At 43.5% G+C, this 23,083-nt stretch overlaps 1 protein-coding gene across 1 annotated transcript in view; it reads left to right on the top strand.

Annotated features, from left to right (window-relative positions):
• The window catches only part of LOC134742871 (serine/arginine repetitive matrix protein 2), a 66,556-nt gene extending 43,551 nt beyond the window's left edge, over window positions 1-23,005 (top strand). The window contains exons 20-27 of the mRNA XM_063676059.1: window positions 185-373; window positions 2,693-2,752; window positions 3,432-3,549; window positions 4,287-4,387; window positions 6,101-6,127; window positions 11,813-11,889; window positions 18,027-21,204; window positions 21,609-23,005. Of these exons, the coding sequence (XP_063532129.1) occupies window positions 185-373; window positions 2,693-2,752; window positions 3,432-3,549; window positions 4,287-4,387; window positions 6,101-6,127; window positions 11,813-11,889; window positions 18,027-21,204; window positions 21,609-21,669 (3,811 nt within the window). The 3' untranslated portion in view covers window positions 21,670-23,005. The remainder of the gene's footprint in view (window positions 1-184; window positions 374-2,692; window positions 2,753-3,431; window positions 3,550-4,286; window positions 4,388-6,100; window positions 6,128-11,812; window positions 11,890-18,026; window positions 21,205-21,608) is intronic.
• Window positions 23,006-23,083: the final 78 nt, after the last annotated feature.

Here is a 23,083-nt window from a genome sequence, read left to right as displayed (position 1 = left end):
CGATTTAAGCGTAAAGAGATAACAGACAGAATTATTTTAATTTAAGGGTTTAAATTTAAAAACCGGCAATCGAGACGGAGGCTCTGCGGCGTCTACTCTGTATTGTCGAAATTTCTAAAATTCCTTATTCCAATTTAAACCTAACACCCCCACCAGTACAGTTCAAATTCCATTAACCTTACAGACGATTAACGTCGAACGAATCTACGGGCAGCGCGGCCGAGTCCGTGTCGAGCGGCGGCGAACCCATCAAGAAGAGCGCGAGGGAGTTCATCATACCCATAGCGGTGGAGGGCAAGGGCTTCGTCACACCGAGACAACGCAGCACGGAACCCGAGATGACACGCAAGCCGCGCAAGCCGAGACGCATCAGGTGAGACGTTGGCTCGCGAGAGTTCATCATACCCGTAGCGGTGGAGGGCAAGGGCTTCGTCACACCGAGACAACGCAGCACGGAACCCGAGATGACACGCAAGCCGCGCAAGCCGAGACGCATCAGGTGAGACGTTGGCTCGCGAGAGTTCATCATACCCATAGCGGTGGAGGGCAAGGGCTTCGTCACACCGAGACAACGCAGCACGGAACCCGAGATGACACGCAAGCCGCGCAAGCCGAGACGCATCAGGTGAGACGTTGGCTCGCGAGAGTTCATCATACCCATAGCGGTGGAGGGCAAGGGCTTCGTCACACCGAGACAACGCAGCACGGAACCCGAGATGACACGCAAGCCGCGCAAGCCGAGACGCATCAGGTGAGACGTTGGCTCGCGAGAGTTCATCATACCCATAGCGGTGGAGGGCAAGGGCTTCGTCACACCGAGACAACGCAGCACGGAACCCGAGATGACACGCAAGCCGCGCAAGCCGAGACGCATCAGGTGAGACGTTGGCTCGCGAGAGTTCATCATACCCGTAGCGGTGGAGGGCAAGGGCTTCGTCACACCGAGACAACGCAGCACGGAACCCGAGATGACACGCAAGCCGCGCAAGCCGAGACGCATCAGGTGAGACGTTGGCTCGCGAGAGTTCATCATACCCATAGCGGTGGAGGGCAAGGGCTTCGTCACACCGAGACAACGCAGCACGGAACCCGAGATGACACGCAAGCCGCGCAAGCCGAGACGCATCAGGTGAGACGTTGACTCGCGAGAGTTCATCATACCCGTAGCGGTGGAGGGCAAGGGCTTCGTCACACCGAGACAACGCAGCACGGAACCCGAGATGACACGCAAGCCGCGCAAGCCGAGACGCATCAGGTGAGACGTTGGCTCGCGAGAGTTCATCATACCCATAGCGGTGGAGGGCAAGGGCTTCGTCACACCGAGACAACGCAGCACGGAACCCGAGATGACACGCAAGCCGCGCAAGCCGAGACGCATCAGGTGAGACGTTGGCTCGCGAGAGTTCATCATACCCGTAGCGGTGGAGGGCAAGGGCTTCGTCACACCGAGACAACGCAGCACGGAACCCGAGATGACACGCAAGCCGCGCAAGCCGAGACGCATCAGGTGAGACGTTGGCTCGCGAGAGTTCATCATACCCATAGCGGTGGAGGGCAAGGGCTTCGTCACACCGAGACAACGCAGCACGGAACCCGAGATGACACGCAAGCCGCGCAAGCCGAGACGCATCAGGTGAGACGTTGGCTCGCGAGAGTTCATCATACCCATAGCGGTGGAGGGCAAGGGCTTCGTCACACCGAGACAACGCAGCACGGAACCCGAGATGACACGCAAGCCGCGCAAGCCGAGACGCATCAGGTGAGACGTTGGCTCGCGAGAGTTCATCATACCCATAGCGGTGAAAGGCAAAGGGATATGTCACACCGAGACAACGCAGCACCGAGCCGACCCGCGCAAGCTGAGACGCTTCAGGTGAGACACTGACTTTACTAGACCCTCCGTCGTCATATTACAGTTCATTAACTGTATCATACCTATAAGGCCGTTCCCCACTTGGCGGCGCGGTATCGATGCAGTACGCAGGATTTCTTTCTGATTGGCGCGCCCGCGACCTTGCGCCAATCAAGAAGAAATACCGCGCCGCCAAGTGGGGAAGCGGCCTAACTGTGGAGGCAAGGGATACGTTACACCGAGACAACTCAGACTACGCAGCACCGAGCCGATGATGACCCGCAAGCAAGATGCATCGGGTAAGACATTGACTTTACTAGCGTCACTTCATGTTGTCTAGCCAAGTGATAATCGCTTATAGAAAACGCTTATCAAAACTCATGTATAAAAATAATCACGTAAGTTTTCGGTCGTGTTTGTTTTTTTACATTTAGAATTTTCGGTTAGCTACTAGTGCCTACGCCAATTCTTGGGATTAGTTTCCAAGCGGACCCCTGGCTCCCATTAGCCGTGGCAAAAAAAGGACAACGCGAGGAAGATGATGAAAAATTTCGATTAGCGTTTGTCAATAAATTCTCTTACTTTTCTCCTTTCACCTTTATACGTCTCCGTTTTGCCCTACGATTGACTAGTAGAGAATACCTTGAGGCATTAAGTCCGCCATATGTACGCCATTGTATTTTTTTTGTATTTTGTGCAATAAAGTTTAAATAAATATAATTGATTCACGAATCATCTCGGCCACGGCCGGAGCTCATGTGACAGAATTTTGTTCAATATTCATCTTATAAACAAGTATATCAGACTAAATATATTAAAATTGTATGTTATTTTTACCAGCAGCCTCGTGAGCGGCGGCGAATCCGAAGAAGAAGATGACACCCACATGCATCGATTGAGGTATTCGTTTACATCATAACATTATTATATGACACAAATCATTTTGAAGGTCAACACATAGTAATATATAGTGTTTTTTTTTTTTACGTTTCTGAATGAGGACACTCATGTATTATCGTAACGCCATATGTTGCATTTGCAAGTAATTCACCTTAAAGCATTGTACACAGGGATGTTGCGGATGTCGATTTTTTGACATATGCGCATGCCGATGCGGATTTTTAAAAGCTCACATCCGCGGATGCGGATGTCGAGATTAGGCACATAAAAAACGTCAATAATACACTATTAATTTTTATTTAAAAAAAAGAAACTTTTAGAAACTATAAGAATATAGGTGCCCCACAATCACATTACTATACTAAAGGCCAAATAAGACAAAGTTTTCACTTCTTGCCGCTGTCCGTCATAGGCTAAAGTGCTCGATCGATGAATCACAAAAACGAAACGAGATTTACTATTGGCTAATGACGAAATTACCTAGCACTTATGCCGCCGCTAAGACGTTCCTGTACCTACCTGTTCCACATCCGCATCCGCATTAAGCTCCGCATCGATTTTATGCGGATGCGGATGTTGAAAATAATGCGGAAGTTCCGCGGTTGCGGATGCGGATGCGAATATTCGCAACATCCCTGTTGTGCACGGCGCGGCGTGATGTGGGGTCCCTCGCTCGCAGGTCCTCGCGCGCCGCGCGGGCCGACTCCGTCAGCTCCGGCTCCGGCGACGACGACGAGGAGGACGAGGGCTTCCATCTCCTCACCGCCGAGAACCTCTTCTCCACGCTGCTGCACAGGGTAACCACTCCACCCCACCACACCCCACCACACCACACCCCACCACAAATACTAAAAATAAATCTATTTAAGTACGCGGCGCTGTCCGGTGTCCTTTTCTTGTGATAACTGGATTTGACAATATATTACCTCATTTTTGCCCGCGACTTCGTCTGCGTGGACTTAGTAACCCCAGCTAGAGTAAGAATAGCGGCTGGAGAAAATCTTATAGCAATTATTCAATTTGAGCATATTATGCACACAAATTAGCAGACACTTCATTAATTATCTCAATTCCACCCCGCTTTTTACTTTCTTTAGGGATAAAAACTATCCTATGTCCTTCTCAGGGACTCAACCTATCTCTATGCCAAATTTCATCTAAATCGATTCAGCGGTTGAAGCGTGAAGAGGGACCACACAGACAGACAGACTTTCGCATTTATAATATTAGTATGGATTATGTCCAGGGTCCTAAAACGCAATCTGTTTCGACTATCTTTTACGGCCGTAATAATTTTACAATACTAATATACGACATCGTAATATGACGCGTTTGGTTAGGAACTTATTTCATTTTATCCTTATTAAACAAATGATATAAACCTGCCCGTCCCAGTTATGTATTTGATACACAGTTTATTACGCATTAGCGTTCTATTTAATATTTAATTGCGAATAAAGTCGATAAAACGCGCTGTTTTTCTATGGAGTTGTACGGAGTCGTGATAAACAATGATGATGATGTTGTGGTGTAGGTCCGCGCGCTCACCAACCGGCTCAACGGCGAGGAGGGCCCCGGCTTCCAGCGCCCGCACTCGCTCTTCAACAACCTCGCACACGACAACTTCTTCAACAGGTAACGCCGCAAGCTTCTACATACTCACGCTTACAAGTTACAAGGTTATCACACTCGAGGCCAGAGCGCACCGGTTGCATGTGCGTAAACGTCACGCACGCGTCACGCATGCGGTGTGCCGTCTCTCGTAACGATCTGTATATTACAACGCGCAAGTGCTCGTCTACGCACACGCACCTGGTGTGCACAGGCCTTTCGATGTCGCCTGGCGTGAAGCTTATTAATAAAAATCTGTTGTATACTTTTGTGAAGTACTTCTTGTATTACAGATTCTTTTCAAAAATCATAAATCATCCCTAAGAACCATTTTGTATATACTACTAGCTTTTGCCCGCGACTTCGTCTGCGTGGAATTAGTAATTTGGGTACCTTAATTCTTAAACAAATCTGCTTTTTAATCCATCCTTTTTTCACCCCCAAATTGGTCCACACTATACATTTCCATCCCATTTTTAAGGGATGTATCCGATATCCTTTCCCAAAGCTCAAACTATCCCCATACCAAGTTTCATCTAAATCGGTTCAGCGGTTATGGATTCCCCATACAAATTTCCACCCCGCTTTTCACCCCATTGAGGGGTGAGTTCTGGGATAAAAAGTATCCTATGTCCTTCCCCGGGACTCAAACTATCTGTATACCAAATTTCAACTAAATCGGTTCAGCGGTTTAAGCGTGAAGAGGTAACACACAGACAGACAGACTTTCGCATTTATAATATTAGTATGGATTGGTAGTAATTGGCAAATTTATTGAACCATCAAATGTGTCGTTTCCAAGCAAAAGTCCCACTTTGTCGTTTGCCATATTGACGCTTTGGCAGGTTATTTGTATAAAGATACAAGCAAATCACGTCCTTATCGTAAGCGACAAAGTGAAACCTTTGACTCGACACAAATAAATTGTATTTATAAAAGCACACAAATCTCTGTATTTATCAAGAAATTACCACTTATTAATACGTTAATAAAGTTTTTAGTACAAACAGCAACACTTTTAACCTGTCCATCATTGGACCTTATTACGAAAGATATAAGGTCGACCCATGGGCAGTTAATCTAAATAAACTAGTAGAGCATGTCTTGTTGAATTCCCTGACCCCAAATATGTATATTTAGACACCAAGTTTGTGAATCTAAGTGACTTTTAGAACTCGAGATATTATAAATTAACTTTCGAAATGGCCGCCATAAAATTAAATATGGCCGACGAAGGAGTTGGTTCATATCAAAAACAAACTGGACCTAACATGTGCCTGAAAAAAAAAATTGGTGCTTTTGTCCAGCGTGTCCACATTTACGACAATTTGTTCGAGCACTGCCCCACTAAACATACTCTTTTCATACCGCTAGTAATTTTTTGTTTTTGTAAACTATTGTTGACTTGTTGCCAATACGTTTGTTCGCTTTATTCTCGCGATCATGAGCTCGAACTACCTAAACAGTACTTTCCATTAGTTCCATAGAACTTTGAAATTCTTAATGCTTTTCACACAAGAACGTGCCGACACCTCGAATTCTAATAATAAATAAAGACTTTATTGAATTCTGAAACAAGAAAATTCAACCTTTTTTAATAACGGCATTTGATTCAAAATTCAACTTTTTTTGTCGGGTGCGAAAAGCTAGAGTTCAAGTTCTGTAGAAGTAAAAGGATGCTGTCTAATGAGTTTTTGTGTTGAACACCAACTAATTGGTTTAATTTTCTGCATGCAGCCCTCACTTACCCAGGAGAAACTTGCTGTAAGTATTCAATGTTTATATTTTTACAAGCTTCAAAATACATAGAACTTCAACATTTGGTTACAACACATAATGAGAGTGTGTACTTTCTTCCGGAAATCGTATTTTCCAGATCGCAATTTTTGCCATTCACAATTTTTACCATTTTATTTTTTCTCAATCTTCTCAATTTTTTCTCAATCTCAATTTTTTTTTCAATTCTCCTGTTACGTTTTCTAACCATTCGCATATTTTCCCTTTTTTATTTTATGGTAGCTTATTTTCCTGTTACGTTTTCTAGCCATTCCCATTATTTATGTATTCTTATTATAATACTAGCTGTGCCCGCGGCTTCGCCTGCGTGGAATTCGGTCTGAGTCAGTAAGCGGCTAATTCACCCCTAATTTATCTCCCTCTCCCCTGGAGACGGAACTTAAAGTAAAGTTGACAAATGGATACGCTAGGGGACTGTAGTCCAGATAAAATATTTTACAATTAGGTACCTACCACCAAAGATAGATATAACTCCGTAATAGATGGATACAGTCTAAGGAAAAAACGTGCCTCGAAAATCACGAAAATTTGATTCTCGATCAGATGTCGCTACTACCTTTTGCCTACTCTCGTATAGAGGGCGTTAACGGTTTCGTTTGTTATTATTTAACAATTTTAACGCATATCAGTGAAAGAACATGGGTCAAAATAATAAAAATAATTAATGCAAATAAAATAAAAAACATTTATCCATATTTAAATACATGTTATCGTATTTTTATAAATCTTCATTTTTAGTTTTATAGTGTGTCGATAGATGGCAGTGAATTAAGTGTGGTTACAAAATTTACTATGACAGTACCGCTCTATAATATTACGTCCTCTTTGCTACCACTAAATAAAATTTCACTCCAAAATGTTTTTTTTGCCCTTATTCAAATTGTTGACGTGATTTAAACGGCATAGAGTAGTAGGTGTATATCGAACGATACAGTACCATTTTTGTATTTTTACGTCCTTGACTGTACCTATCCAAATCGGGTACACTACATATTTTCGAAAAAAAAATATTCCGAATTTTAGAATGTCGAATTTTATCATTCCGATTTTTAAATGCTCGACCCATCAAAATTCCGACTGTCATAATTACGAATGATGAAAATCACGAAGATTTATATTTCCGAAGACCCAAAAAGCCGAATTTTGTAAATTCCGAACTACATCATTCCGACTATAACAATTCCGATGGTGGCAAACACCGAATTTAACATTTACGATTTTCAAAATCACGAATTCGGAATTGCCCTTATTCCGAATTAACGTGATTCCTATTTTAAATATCCCAATTTTTAAATTTCCACTTTTTTGGCAACAGTTCGTTTTCTTGGGGGTCGCAGTTCTAACCTAACCTAACCCACTTTTCTGGCAACAGTTCGTTTTCTTGGGGGTCGCAATTCTAACCTAACCTAACCCACTTCTGGCAACAGTTCGTTTTCTTGGGGGTCGCAGTTCTAACCTAACCTAACCCACTTCTAGCAACAGTTCGGGTTCGCAGTTCTGTCTAATTTATTTATGCCGAATTTTTATGCCAAAAATATTTTATGCCGAATTTAACATGACGCGGCACGACAGGTACCCGTAATAATTACTAAAACGTGAGTCTTCATTTGAATATCACGGACTTCATTTTTCCAATCTTGTAAAAAACCGAATTTCTGAATACCGAATTATTTTATTTCCGATCGGACAATGATTTTTCGGAATTTAGGAATTCGGAAAAAAAATATTTTCGGAAAAGTGTAAAATCGGAACTTTAAGCTTTCTGTCAAGTGACAATCGGATTTAAAGTTTTCGGAAATAGCACATTCGTGATTTTATTCCATCGTGTTTTTAAAAATCGTAATTTTGATATTTCGGACTTATAAATAATCGGGATTATGAAAGTCGTGGTTATAAAAATTGGAAAAACGTATTTCGGAATATTTGGGTGTTCCCATCAAAATCATGTCATCCAAATCGGTCCTGCAGTCAAATCAGTCTAAGCATGACGCCGGCGGCGGGCAGTGTCTGTCCCTTTTTTTTTGTTTTCGGAGTGGGAAATGCAACTGCGTAGCGTCTGCCCCTACGACTTGTTGATAGTCATAGCGAAGCAGACGCTCACGGGGACCTGTAGGCGCTTAAAGCGGAACGGGAAGTTGCTCGGAATGAGGGGGATACGCAGGATGAACACGGCTTCTCCGGCGCCACGCTCCGTCAGGATCTGCGCCTACATATGTATTGCGTACGATGTATTTGGGATCACAATCGAGACTCGCGCTGGCTTGCCGTTTCAGCCGAAAGCGAAGCGACCTGCCTGGCTAGAGCGCCACTGAGTCTCTCACCGTGGTTTTTCTTAGACTCCTGAGACCGTGCCCCTTGTAGCCGCAATGCATTGCGAGACTCGCGAAAGATTCGATTTTTGTCGGGAAGGCATGGTAACGCGTATAAGTCCCAAATCGTTTGACATTTACTGAAAAATGTTTTTTTTTTAAAGTACCCACCTTCGTGACCATTATTAAGAGGAAAGGGCACGGCCGCTTCTCCATGCAAACGCAGTCTCCATTTTTTGGATAAAAACTACCCTATGTTCTTCCACGGGACTCAAACTATCTCTAAGTATACCAAATTTTATCTAAATCGGTTTAGCGGTTTAAGCGTAAAGAGAAATTAAAAAAAGTTTTATTCATATTTTTTGTGTTTTCACTCGGGAATGGTGTCATTTTGATATCATAAATGAATTCGGCATACCCGATTTATACAAAAACGATACCTAACTTGGCCTAGTAGCTAAAATGATATAGTTATCAAGATAAAGTTTTTAACCCCTTTTTCCATGGGGGATGAATTTTTAAAAACGCTGAAAAAAAATTTCTTGCTTTTTAATATAATTAACGTTTTGCAAAGTTTTAAGTTCCTGGCTTAAAATAAAATTTGCACCCCAAGACAAACTTTCATCCCCTTTTCAACCCCCTGAGGGGTTAAATTTCCAAAAACGTCAAAATTAGTTTTTTTGTAATCGTCTATCATACATTTCTAAGAAGTTTCAAAGCATTTGTAATGGATTCAAACTTTCAACCCCCTTTTAACTCTGTTAGGGTACGAATTCTTGAAAACGCTAAAATTACTTTTCCTGTATTATAATAATATGCCCATTATACAAAGTTTCAAGTAACGCACTCAAAAAAAAAATTGAACTCCATACAAACTTTCAACCTCTATTTCACCTCCTTAGGGGATGAATTTTCAAAAACGCTGAAATTAGTTTTCTTGTATTTCAATAATATATCTTCTTACGAAGTTTCAAATTGCTAGCTTAAAATAAATCTTGAACTCCATACAAACTTTCATCCCCTTTTTAACCCCCTTATGGGTAAATTTCTCAAAAAAACCTGGCCGTGGATTTTTTCGACAGATTAGTAAAGTTTGCATCAAAATCCGTTCAGCCGTTTTCATTTGTAGCGCGGTCAAATAAACAGACAAACAGATAAACAGATAAACAGACAAACAGACAAAAATTCTAAAAACTGTTGGAATGTGTTCTGTTATCGATTCTAAGTATCCCCAGCCAATTTTTTTTCGAATATCTTCCATGTACAGACTTTCGACCCTCTTCCGCTTTATTATATGTATAGATACGAGACACTAATTAAAATATAACTTCTGTTTGTAAATCAGTATTGTACAATTCAATAAGTCGGTTCTGGGAATGGGAAAAAATGGGAAATATAAGAAGGGTTAGAAAACCTAACAGGAAAATAAGCTACTGGAAAATAAAATTAATGGGAAAATATGCAAATGGTTAAAAATGCTTTCGGGAATGAAGCTATTCTGAAAAAAATTAATGGTAAAAATTGCGAATGGCAAAAATAGCAATCTGGAAAAAACGATTTCCGGAAGAGAGAGTACACACTCCATAATGAGCCACTCGCAAAACATGTTCCGCTATTTTAAGGGGGTCATTTATGGGGAAGTTGATAGCTCGAGATATAAAATTGAAGAAATTTGAACCTCATGTAATTCTAATAACAGTTTTGAATGATTCACGGTTAGTTTCACTAGACTTATATCGACCGGGGATATGGACCGTGATTGGGAGCTCGAAAACAATACAAAAGGTAATCGCGGTCCATATCCCGCGCGGTCGATATAAGTCTAGTGACATGTAATTGAATTTTAAGTTAAAATTTATTCAATTTTATATATCGAGTTATCAACTTTTTTCCACCGTGTACCGAAGTATCCCCTCAGAGAACCTCGCCTGTTCGTTCGTTCACTATACCCCCGTTTTTTTTTTTTTCAAATCAGAAATCTTATAACCTCAAAAGTAATGGTAACTTTTTTCCTCCAAAATTATTACATCTGAGTAACTGAATTACAGTGTCGTTTACATATTATTGTACCGCAATATTAGATATAGGAACCCTAGCATTTAGGAAGAAAACGTTAATTGTCACTATTTTTGAGATTAGAAGAATTATAATAAAGATTGACTATAATAGGTGTTTTACAAGAGCTTCTTAGCATAAGCAATTTTCAAAGAAGGGACGTTTTGTCAATAGTTGAAAATCGAAAGTATAGAAGGACGGAATTTTGTAGAGAGTATTTATTTTATGCCAGTGAGAAATTATATGCCCTAACCTAACCAATCATTTAAATGTCCCCTTGTTTTGTTTCACGCAGCACTCATAGATATGTGGAAAGTAAACGAAGTGTGTCGGAAACGTGAGTTTTCATAACATATGTGATATGATTCTTCTGTTTAATTTGATTGTATTTCATAGGATCACCTGAGAGAGCTGATCAAGTCATACCCGTCCAATATTATTGGTTAAATTTCTCAGGAAACTATTTTTATCTGTTACCATGGTATATAGGTAATATACTCCGCCTGGTACTCTCTTCCGAGACTCGCGAACCACGTGACTGGCACAACCCTACGTCATCGTGAACCTTTTAACAGCACGATGACGTAGCCTTGTGTCAGTCACGTGGTTCGCGAGTCTCAGAAGAGAGTACCTTGTTATTATTATAGGTAACATGTCTGTTACTCAATTTTTTCTACAATTTCGACCGCGAGAAAGTCATTACAATCCCGACAACATTTGAAGAACATGCGTTACAAATTTTTCTTTCTCACCACCTATCTGAGACTTTAAGTCAAATGTTATCTGACAGAATCTAACCGAACCGAATAATATTTTTTGTTTAAAAAGTCAAATTGATAATATTAGGGTAGTTTACACATGTTGAATTTTATAACTAAATCTAGTTAAATAGATAGAAAATGAGCAATTTATCTCAATAAATTGGAAAATATATGGGAATAATAAAAAAATAAAAGACCAAGTTTCGAAAAACTTTTTTTTTTCACTTTCGAATAGGAAAATAATAACGGTACCATTCGATTCCTTAAATTTTATAAAAAAAATATTTACCGACAAAATCGCAATTTCCTTGTGTTGCATACATCGAAACGGCTTCTAAGCAAAGTGACTCAGTGACGTCACGATGTGTTGCCATTTGTGTTAGAGCGTTTCCTCAGTAAATTGGCGATGCCAGACAATGGGTCCCATACAGACATTTGATCCTCAAAACAAACCTGATCGACTGATACCATTAAAATGTCAACTACAATATTATCTAGTCATTAAAAATGATCCTTTCTCCATCCAGACGCGAGGGCTGGGGCTCGCGCGACCTGCACGCGGACTTCGAGTCGATGTTCAACAAGCCGCGCCAGCCGCCGCGAGGTGAGACGCACGCACGCACGCACGCGAGCAAACAAGCACGCACGCACGCACGCACGGCCGCGGCCACGGCTTCACACGACACCTAGTCATCACATCTACACTACACAAGACGATACTTTAGGACGCCTTTACTTCTGTAGCTAAATGCCGAGGGCACGATACGCACACTCCGTAGGCTGCATATCGCCGCTATACTTACTCAACCTCGTATCTCAACACTCATTTGATGCCAAAAAGACCAGATATGATGTTGAGTAAGTATAGCGACGATATGAGTGCTGCGACAGTATCTCACCCGCTCTCTCTCTAATTAATTCAGTTAGGAAAAGACGACGCGCCTGCGCTAAGCCGGCTGACCGCCATACATTGGTTAAAACAAATGAATGGTGGTGGGCGTCAGCGCTGCGCGTGCACGCTCTGAGCGTCGTAATACCGCCATATATCACAGTTAGGCTACGTTTCCACCACAGCCGCTACATATCCTCGCACATCTGTAGTGGAAACGCAGCCTTATAGTTTAGAAAGAGAATTTCATTATAAACTTACCTACAGTTGTAAAGGTGACCTTACGTTCAACTGGCGTAATGGGCAGTAATACCCATTTCGGCAGTTGGATTTAAAAGTATTGAAGTAACGGTCGAGCGAAGTGCCCTAATTATAACGTAGGCTGCTTACATACAAATCATACATTGCAATGTAGAAAATCATATGCGATCATACAAATTTGTTTTTGCTGTTGTAAGGAAAAACACAGTACTAAGGCACTTTGATAAGTTGGTGTTGTAAAAGCTGTTCATAGAATATTAATTTCACATAAAGGAAGGATCTTTACCACGAGGAATTTCATACAACATTGACCCGCCAGCTCCTGTCTCTATCGGTCGCGCGTAACTATATTGCTATCTCGCCCCCACAGTCGCATTGACCGCCGTCATCGTGGGCTTGACAGCTACATAATTACGCGCGAGCAATAGAGACAGGAGCTGGCCGGTCAATGATGTATGAATTTCCTCGTGGTAAGCGTCCTTCCTTTAATACGTACCTTCTGCTTTAGCAGAATTTAGATAATTAATATACTGTATTAGAATGCCAATTTTCGTAAATTGAAATGTTTCGTAGTTGCTGTTTTTTTTTATACATTACATTCATGTTGGTCGGGGAGCTCAAGAGGGAATTTTTGGAGTCACTCGAGCGCGTCAGATTAAGATACGGGGGATACCTTGCATCCTGTTGAGTACCTCCACCTAGTATGCGTCCTTGACACCGAGCAGGGAGTCAAGGACAGCCCGTCAGAATAGTAAAAAAATCGCCAGCTTGAAATACTCGAGCGCGTCAGATTAAGATATGGTGGATTAATTACTTGCTAAATAGTGCCCATTTTAATAATCTGACGAGTTTAGCGATCCGTAAGCGAGTGGCAGGGTCACAAAGTTGCAAAAAAAAATCTCGACCTTGACTTACTCGAGCGCGTTCGATATTTATTTTATTTTGAAGGGAATAATGCAAGGATAACTAAATCTGCCTATGTGAGCAAGCAGAAGTGTCAAAAATCATTTATGAAGTTTAGAGCACCCAGTTCTTTTTCCCTTTAACTTTTTCGATATCTCTGACTCCTATTTGTAAATTAAGCTCTTTTATAGATATTATCTAGGTTAAGTATAACTTACGGGTGTAAAATTTATTGTTATTTATATTTTCAGTTGTTGCAATATTTTTTCCTTTCTTTCTCTCTCACATTGTCCCCATATAACTCTCCGTTGTCATTATTTTAATAATACGCTTTTAACGAAATATTAAACAATGTTAATAATAGGGGAGCCCAAGATGCTAAATTTGAAGTAGCTTAAAAAAATTCGTTATAAACCAACATTTATTTAGAAATCTTCAAAGTGTGATATCTCTCGAACCCCTTCGTCGATTTTGATCTACTTAGCGGCATTCTGCTCAGTTTTAAAGGCACAAACAAGTTGACAAGTAAAATAAATACATACGACAGGAACTTTAAAATTATCATGAAAAAAGATTTTTTTTTTAATTGTCTGATTTACATAACTGGGACATCAATCTGAACCTGTCTGTATAATAATCTGCCACGCTCGAGTATTTCAAGACGGCGGTTTTATTTTTTGCAACTTTGTGACTGCCATTTGCTGACGGATCGCTGAAAACGTCAGATTATTGAAATATACACTTTTGTAGGGTACTTTAACATCAATGTATCTTTGTGTAATGCAAAGATAGATATAACTCCGTAATAGATGGATACAGTCTAAGGAAAAAACGTGCCTCGAAAATCACGAAAATTTGATTCTCAATCAGATGGCGCCACTAGTTTTGGCCTACACTCGTATAGAGGGCGTTGACTGTTTGTTATTTATAATTTTAACGCATACCAGTGAAAGAACATGGGTCAAAGTCATATAAAAATAATTAATGCAAATAAAAAAAATCATTTATCCATATTTAAATACATTCTATCGTATTTTTATAAATATTTACTTTTAGTTTTATAGTGTGTCGACAGATGGCAGTGAATTTACTGGGGTTACAAAATTTACTATGACAGTACCGCTCTAGTATAAGTTACTCTATGGTGTAATGTATGTTAAATACAAAATATCTTTGTTGTTCAAGCAGCGGTCTTTTGTAATCAGCTTGTCCGTGAATAGATGTAATATAATAGACTAATAGTAGAATCTTTTAAATAAAATATTCAAATATGAGGAATGATCAAGGCTTTTACTAGCCTACTTATTTACCAAAAAACATTGTAAAGATTAGAGATGGGCCGAATATGGAATTTGCCGAATACGAATACACGGCCGAATATTCGATCCGCTCATACCGAACCGAATATTCGGTTGGGATAAAACTGCCTAAAACGCTGAAAACAAGTTCATTCAGGTCTGAACTCATAAGGTGTTTTTGACCCTTCTCCTCCCGACCGACCGGGTTTTTTTTATGATATAGGAGGCAAACGAGCTGACGGATCACCTGATGGTAAGCAATCACCGCCGCCCATGGACACCCGCAACACCAGAGGGGTTGTGAGTGCGTTGCCGGCCTTTAAGATGGGAGTACGCTCTTTATGGGAATGTTTATGGAAAGAAACTGTCACGCCCTTAAAAAAAATGTTTATTCGGCCCATCTCTAGTAAAGATACTGTCAGCAATATAAAACATAATCAAGAAACGAATTAAATCTACATTATGTTGAAACATGTTCTAAGTAGGTGCACCAGTCACTCAAGCAGTTCTTCTAACTCTACTTTAGCACCGCAAAAGGCATTTTCACGACGCCACCATCTATTTACCCAAGGCCGCTTCCCCACTTGACGGCGCGGTATCGGTGCAGTACGCAGTATTTCTTCCTGATTGGCGCGGAGATGGCGCGGAGTCGCGGGCGCGCCAATGAGGAAGAAATACTGCGTACTGCACCGATACCGCGCCGCCAAGTGGGGAAGCGGCCTAAGGCGTAGGGGACGCTATCTGTGTACATTATCTTGTGTGGTTTTACAATCACGTGTGAATTCAGCGCTAACATAACGTAACGATATGCGGATTTTTTTCAGCGTTTTGGCATACTCTGCGAAGTGAGCATGCCGTACAGAATAACTTTACTATTACATACATTTCGGTTGATTACATGTTTTCTATGGAACATACTATTCTTTTGCGATCTCAGCGTCGATCCCATACTCAATGTTGTTCAGTACGGCCTACGCATACCTGTAGGTACACCTCGTAGAGTACGACTAAACGCAGAAAAAACAACTTGTCAATACAAGTTTTTTTCCGTAAGAAAAGGAGGTTTGAACGGTCGTTGAAATGAACTCTAGGAATGCACCTATCTACATGGTAAATTAGCCATAAACTGTGGCAAAGAGAATTAAGAAGACATATAGAGTGCTCACTCCATACATCGGTTTTGTTAACAAAAATACTCTTATTTTCATAGTCTACATCTAGCGTCAAGTAGCGGAACTATCAGTACTGCTACTCGACACTAGATGTCACACGTGTCGCGATTGTCGAAAAGTGTATTTCTCAAAAATTTATAACTAACACTGTAAGCAGGAGTTGAAAATAAGAGTTCCGTTTAATCCGGTTATAATATTAGCTGAAACCACAGAATAAGTAATAGTATTATCATACAGAACGGCCACGTACCGCCCCGCCCCGATTCGAATTACCTCGCCCCGCGACACCAGATTGACGGCCGTTTGCCGGCCGCTCAGTACTATTTTTAAGCAATTTACTCACACTATGACGCATGACGCGTGTACAGACGTGCCGTTCACACATAGAAACGCAAGTGACTTGATGTATAGCGTGTCCGCCCTGTGGCAGTACTGAGAGTTCCACTAATTAGCCTCATGCATGAAGTTTATATTTGAACGAAATATGTTTTATTCGGATGTTTGTTACCGTTATATCATGTTACAAATGTATTTCCGTTTTTAAATTACCATTTAATTACTAAAAAATTATAAATAAAAAGTACAAAAATTTGCCCGCGAAAAGCTAGTGAGCGAAACGCTCGAAACGCCACGTGACCTCACGCGTTCGACAGATTAGTGTCATTAGTAGCAAACGTCAGTTGGGCCGCCCAACGTGTGACGTCATCACGCTCTGTCGAATTCGCGCCATAAATTATGAGCGTTTCAACCGCTCAAAAATGTTCAACATTTTAAATATTTTTTAATAAAATAATGTTAAGGTTTACAAAAGTATTTTTATCGTTTCCGGTGTTCCAACGATATAAATTATAAATCCAAAAATAAAAATAAATTCATGCATGGAGCTAATTGACACTAGATGTAGACTACGAAAATAATAGTCGTTTTGGTAACAAAACTGATGTATGGAGTGAGCACTCTATGTCTTCTTATTTGTCTTTGACTGTGCGGAGTACAAAAAAATGATCTCATATTAGTTACTGGCAGGTATCTGCGTTCCTATTGCGATTTTAACGTTTGTGTAACAACATCGAGTTAGCTACGGATTGTTTCACAGCGAAAAGCGTAATTGGCAAGCCACACTGTATATAGGATAGGCACTAGGGTATGTACACCGGTTTTTATTTGAATGAAATTTCGGTTAATAACCGGTTATTATTCGGTTTTTTCATACAATTAAAAATCTGTTTGTATTCCCTAATTAGGCACTCGGCACTGAGGACCGCTTGCACTAAACAGATGAATTAACTCGTCGCCCTGGCCGCGCCCGTGTCTAGTGTTGTTGACACTAACCGTAACCGTAACCGTACCGTATGACTGACCGCTACGGTTCCGTTATATAATGTTTGTAATTTTAATTTTCCATAACATTGTTTAATTACATTAACGATTTTTGCATTGTATTGTAGTGTTTTATTTGTTTAAACAGCATTCTTTGTGCAGGTGTTACCCCTCGCTAACATTAGCAGGAAAATGTTGCGTTGCTCCGTAAAGCTCCCGTCGCATGGTGTCGAAAGGCATTTCACATCGCATCGCTCCGGCGATGCATTTAGATTAGATCCGATTTTTCTTTAAATTTTGTAAAATTTCTCGAGTTAATTAATTTGGAAAATGGTCTTGGCATAAATGTGTAGCTAGATTGGTAGCACCGTGGTAGACGCGTACCGCGTACCCTACCCGTACCCCGTACCCCGTACCCGCGCCGGCCCTGAGGTTGTTGGTTGTGGTTGCAGTGGGGTTGCGCGTTACACTGCATGCTCCGACCCAATCTTCACGCATCACCGACACCGGCGCCGACAAGGCCGCAGACACACAACAATAGGTACAAACTATATATTATTTGTTCATTGTGTTTTGTGCTCGCATCGCGCGCGGCTGTGCTACAGATGCCTCGGAACACGCCCCTCATCTAGTTCGTAAATCAGAAGCAACATTTGAATGCGTTACGTGTTCCGTTTGCGCTTTCCTTTTCGATCTAATCCGTTTGCATCCAGCCCTTCTAGTGACATTAACTATTAACACGCATCGACGTTTTCACTGTCGCGGAGAACTCTCCATTGTCCCTTTACCACCGCCGCATCGGAACGGCCCATCGCCGCGTCGACATACGCACTGTACATACTCCATCCGAGCGAGCGTTCTGCATGATCGAAACGTGTGTTTTTCGGTTACATTTCAGGTAATATTAAGAAAACGGGTAAAGACGAAAGCGAGAATAGCAAAGACGAGGCGCTGGACCTGTCGGACCTGGACCTGAGCGGCATGCGGCTGAGCGGGCGCGAGCTGCGCGCGCTGTCCGGCCTCACGCCCGCGCTGTCCCGCCGTCTGCAGCGCCAGCTGCTCGCCCAGCTGCCTCCCGCCACCGCGCAGCAGCTGCGCCGCACGCTCTCGCTCACCGCACCCTCCGCCTCCGCACCCGCCTCCACTCCGCCCGCCCGCAGCTCCTCCGCCACCTCCGACCGCGACGACGCGGCCACGCTCCCGAGGCCGGCGCGGGCCACCCCCGACCGGCCGCTGCTCAGCAAGTACTTGACTCCGGAGCGCGCTCTATCGCTGGACGAGTCCTCGGACGGCGGCTCCGTGCCGTCGGAGCCGGTGGCGCGCCGACACTCGATGCGGCTCACGCCCGACCGCCCCCGGAAGCGAGTCTCCCGCTTCCTCCGCCCCGACTTCTTCGACACGCCGCCCGACGAGAGCGGGTACGCGCGGCAGAAGCGCGAGAAAGAGATGGAAACGCAAAAGATATTGAGGGAAATTCGGGAGAAAAAGAGCAGGGCGCTGGAGTCGGGCGTCAGGAGCCCCGAGTGCGGCACCGTGTCGCCCGTGTTCCGCGAGGAGCCCGTGCTGGCGCGCAAGTGCGTGTCCCCCGGCATCCTGCTGGCCAAGGAGCGCAGCCGCTCCAACACCCCCTTCTTCCCCATACTGGACAACATTAGAGAGGCCGCCCTGGACGCCCCCAAGCTTCCGGAGCTCCCGCCCGAAACTGACAGAAAGACTTGCGTTGATAGTATTTTAGATAACAAATTGACTAGGCCGAAAAGTTTCCCTGTAAAAAATCTAGATCCGTTCGATGGTCAGAGTCGTATCGCGCCTACGGCGGATGCGAAAGACGAGGATAGTAAAGAGAAAACTCTGCCGCGGGAATCTAAACTTGTACGCCCGAGAAGCTACCCCACTAGTAGCCCGTCGCCCGAAAAAGTGTACATCAATCGCGCCGCCAAAAAGGACGACACCGTCAACGGTACTAGTAATTCGGTGAAGGAGGAAACGCCTCCGCCGCCTCTCGATAGTAAAAACGATGTCGAAGTCAGTTTCAGTATTAGTTTACCCAGGAAAGCGAAGCCCGCTGCACCCGTAAAGACGGAAAACTCAAACGAACCGACCCCACATAAAGAACGGACGCCAGACTCCAAAGATAGTCCGAGCACAAACCTAGTTCTGAAAAAGTTCGTAGTGGTGAATAACGAAAGTTCTAGCGAGAAAACGGGGAGCAAAAATCTTAAAATTGAAAACGGTATCGCGAATGGTAATCTGAACGGCGGTGCCGTTAAAGTCGAGCCAAAAACTGACGCGAAACCGAAAGTAGTCAACGGCGCATCTAAAAAAGAGATCACGCAGAAATCTTCCGAAACCGAAGGAAGCGAAAAAAAAGGGACTATAAAAAAGAAAATAATTAAGAAAGTTTCGTCCAAATCGAAGACCGACGCGGGGAGCGCGGACTCGAAAGATAAACCCGCGACCGAAAAGAAGAAAGTCACAAACAAAGTGAAAGAGAAGGATCCCGAAAACGGCGCCAAACCGACCGTCACAAAAAAGAAATCGGTTTTGCAGTCGATAGGGCACAAGTTTGAGAAGTTTACGTCGTCCAAGTCGAACTCCCCCGAGAAGGTGTGCGAGACCAAAGATACGGCGAAAGCGATCCGCACGCAGCGGGAGCACTCGGTGCCGGCGAGCGCGGAGCCGCCCACCGAGGCCGGCCTCATCCAGCGCGCCGTCACGCTCGCCGACGTGGTCGCGCTCCACCCCTCGCCGCCCCCGCCCCCGCCGCCGCCGCCCAGCAGGACCACCGTCTCCAAGGTCCTCGGCCTCTTCAAAAAGTTCGAACCCAAAGAGAAAGCGGTAAAGCCGCTAGAGAAAACTGCAAACGATGCGGAGCCGATCAAAAAAATCATTCCCGAGAGTGAACCGGTAGAGGAATCTACCGACGATAGACCGAAACGACCCACGTCGTTGCTCCTCAACGGTCCGGGTCGAAAGAAGTACGGGAGAACCGGCAGCGACGGCGCTTCCGCGACGAACGAAAACGACGAACAGACGGTACTTAAGAAAGATGCCGAATCTAAAAATAAAAATAGTTTAAAACTGGATTTCTCCAGGTTGCCGAGAGTTAAGAAAATAGTTCCTACCGACCCTGTGATAGAACCGCAAATTGTGAGCGTTTCCCCCGTAGGTAAAGATACCGAGAAGGAGGTAGAGAGGAACGGGACGGGGTGCCGCGACGACGACGCGACCGGCCGCAGCCGGTCGCGCAGCCGCTCCATCGTCTCCAACTCGGAGCGCCAGGCCGAGCCCCCCGCACCCCCCGCACCCACCGCACCCCCCGAGCCCCCCGCACCTACCGAGCCGCGCGCGGAGCCCGCGCACCCGCTGCGCACCCGGGAGCCCACTACGCCCGAGCGGGAGGACATCGTCGAAAGAATACGAAGGAAGAGCTTCTACTCGAGGTTCAACGAGAAGAAACAACGAAGGAAAAGTAATCTAGTCGGGCCGGGCGCCACCGAGTACGACCCCGTCGCCGTGCTGCACGGCGCCGAGCGCTCCGACCCGGGCTCGCCCGGCAGCCTGGACCTGTCCCCGGGCTACTCCGCCGCCTCCGATCTCTCGCCCTCCGCCGAGCGCTACCGATCTCTCTTGACCGACACGCCCGTTAGCACTAGGAATAACTTAAGATTCGATAATTACGGACTGAACGATAAGATAGACACGTATCGATCTCTCGATAGAAACGAATTCCGGAAGTATCCGACGCGAAGTTACCTAGATTATGAGCAGCCTTCGTACTCGTACGGCACGCTGGGCCACCGCTACTCGCGCACCAAGTCGCTGCTGGACGGCGAGGAGTCGGCGGCGGCGGCGCTGGCCCGAGAGCCGCTGCGCTACGGCCGCACGCTGTCCATGTACTCGCCCGGCAACTACGCCACCTACCGCCCCAAGACCACCAGGAACCCCGCCATCATCCTCAAGGAGAGCGAGAAGGAGCCCAGCCCCGAAAACATTCTAGACAGAATTAGACAGAGGAAAAATTATTCGATTAGCGTCACTCGCAAACCGGACCCCGAAAAGGAACCCTCCCCAAGGTGTGTATGATTCCTGTATCTTCACGTAAATAATTTCAATAACTTTCCCCCACTTGAACATAATACGATTTGTATCTGTGCACGCTTCACGCTTTCCGATTAAATTTTTTCAACACTAATGCTTTACCAAGTTTCGGCAAACCTATAGACGACTCGTGAGGTAGGCGTACGTTATGTAGATACTGTTATCATACGATGTTAAATATCGACTATCTCTCACTTCTACTCTATTATATGTAATTTACTCTGGAATACACGTTTATATCGATATCATACTGACATTTCGGTAGTGCGATTAATGTTCTATTGTGTCGTAGTATCATGACTTCATCGCACAATGCAGACTGCACAATTGTACTCTGAGCGTTTCAATAGTTGATAACAACCAGAGCGACCGTTTTCAGATCCGCTGTCCCACCTCAAGGCGAAGGCGACGGTGCAGAACGCGCTGAGGAAGCTCACTGAACGGAACTACTAGCGGCCACGGCGGTACTCCAGCATTTGTTAGCTATTCACTCGTCGGATGTAGCCTCACCAATCTTATAAGGAATCTCTGGATGCTCTTTTTCATTTCTGTGTAATTATTTACAATATGTTGAGGTACCTTTGTATTTGAGACTGTTAAAATTCTTGCCAATTCACACTATGAAGGATTTGCACAATAATTTAGAATCTCAGGGGACCGATGTCTGTAGCGAGACTTTAATGGCAAGGGGCTAGTATATTAGTTAGTTATATGTCCGTGTGACAACAAGTAACTTGAATTGTAATATAACAAATTGTTTTTGGATATCAGATAGATGCTACGCATTTCAGGATTTGCTATACAAGCTTCCAGACTGTGAATGAACGACGTAATATTTTGCCAACATTGACTTTGTTGATATTTATTGTAAATCGATTCTTATGTGCCTTCGTACTATAACAAAATGACTGGATTTGATATAGTCAGTTTTATTCAAAGAGATTTATGACACGATTTTAGTGTGTGTTTGCACAAAATATGTTTATTCAATATTATTTGTATATTAATTTTAATTAAATACATCCATTTACATTTTACAGACCCTAAGTCAATTTAAGTTTAAATGTTATGAAATAGTCATAAAATATTTGATTGCTAAGTCACGCCCTTAAAGTATAATCGAATAGAATGGTGCTTAGTTGAGGTTTTGTTAGAAATAACTTGTATTATAGACGTTTTATGAAATCACTTACACCAGCCGTATTTTAGCATAAGTTTTACGTTTTCAGTTTTATAGAGAGTTAGGGCGTCCGCTAGCGGGGGCGGGTGCACGGAGCGGGCGAACGCTCGTACTATTTTTCGTAATCCCGTTCACCCGCTCCGTGCAACCGCGCTAGCTACCGGTCGCCCTTTACGGCTCGGCCACGACATTGCGCGACAGGCGACGGCGGCGGCGACAACCATAGGTTGGAGCGAGACACAGCGATCGGACCTTTCGTTCTCACCTATAATTGCCGCCGCCGCTGCCGCCAGGCGCGCAATGTCGTGGCCGAGCCGTTAGGTAACAAGTGGCGCCCGTGTGTTGTGCCGCAACGGCACGTGTTTTAAGCAATCATTTTAGATGATACATTTACATATTTTTTACTTTCTTGATCCTATTTATTAATTGTCATAGTATTGATGAATTTATTTATTGGTGTGTGGTGATTTTTAATATTTTCCTGTTACTCATAGTCGCCGTATTGGTGAAACTAAACTGTGATTATTAAGATGAATATTAAAATTACTATCACACTCGTTTTGTATTGAATGTGAATAAATTATATAGTTGATAAATTTCGGGTTTCATTTATTTAGCTATTGTTTCTCTATCACGATAAATGCAGAAACATTTATCTGATAATTTTAAGGGTA

The sequence above is a fragment of the Cydia strobilella genome, chromosome 7 (assembly GCF_947568885.1).
Source record: "Cydia strobilella chromosome 7, ilCydStro3.1, whole genome shotgun sequence".
NCBI lineage: Eukaryota > Metazoa > Arthropoda > Insecta > Lepidoptera > Tortricidae > Cydia > Cydia strobilella.
Note: the sequence above shows the minus strand (reverse complement) of the source record. Positions and strands in the feature narration are given on the sequence as shown.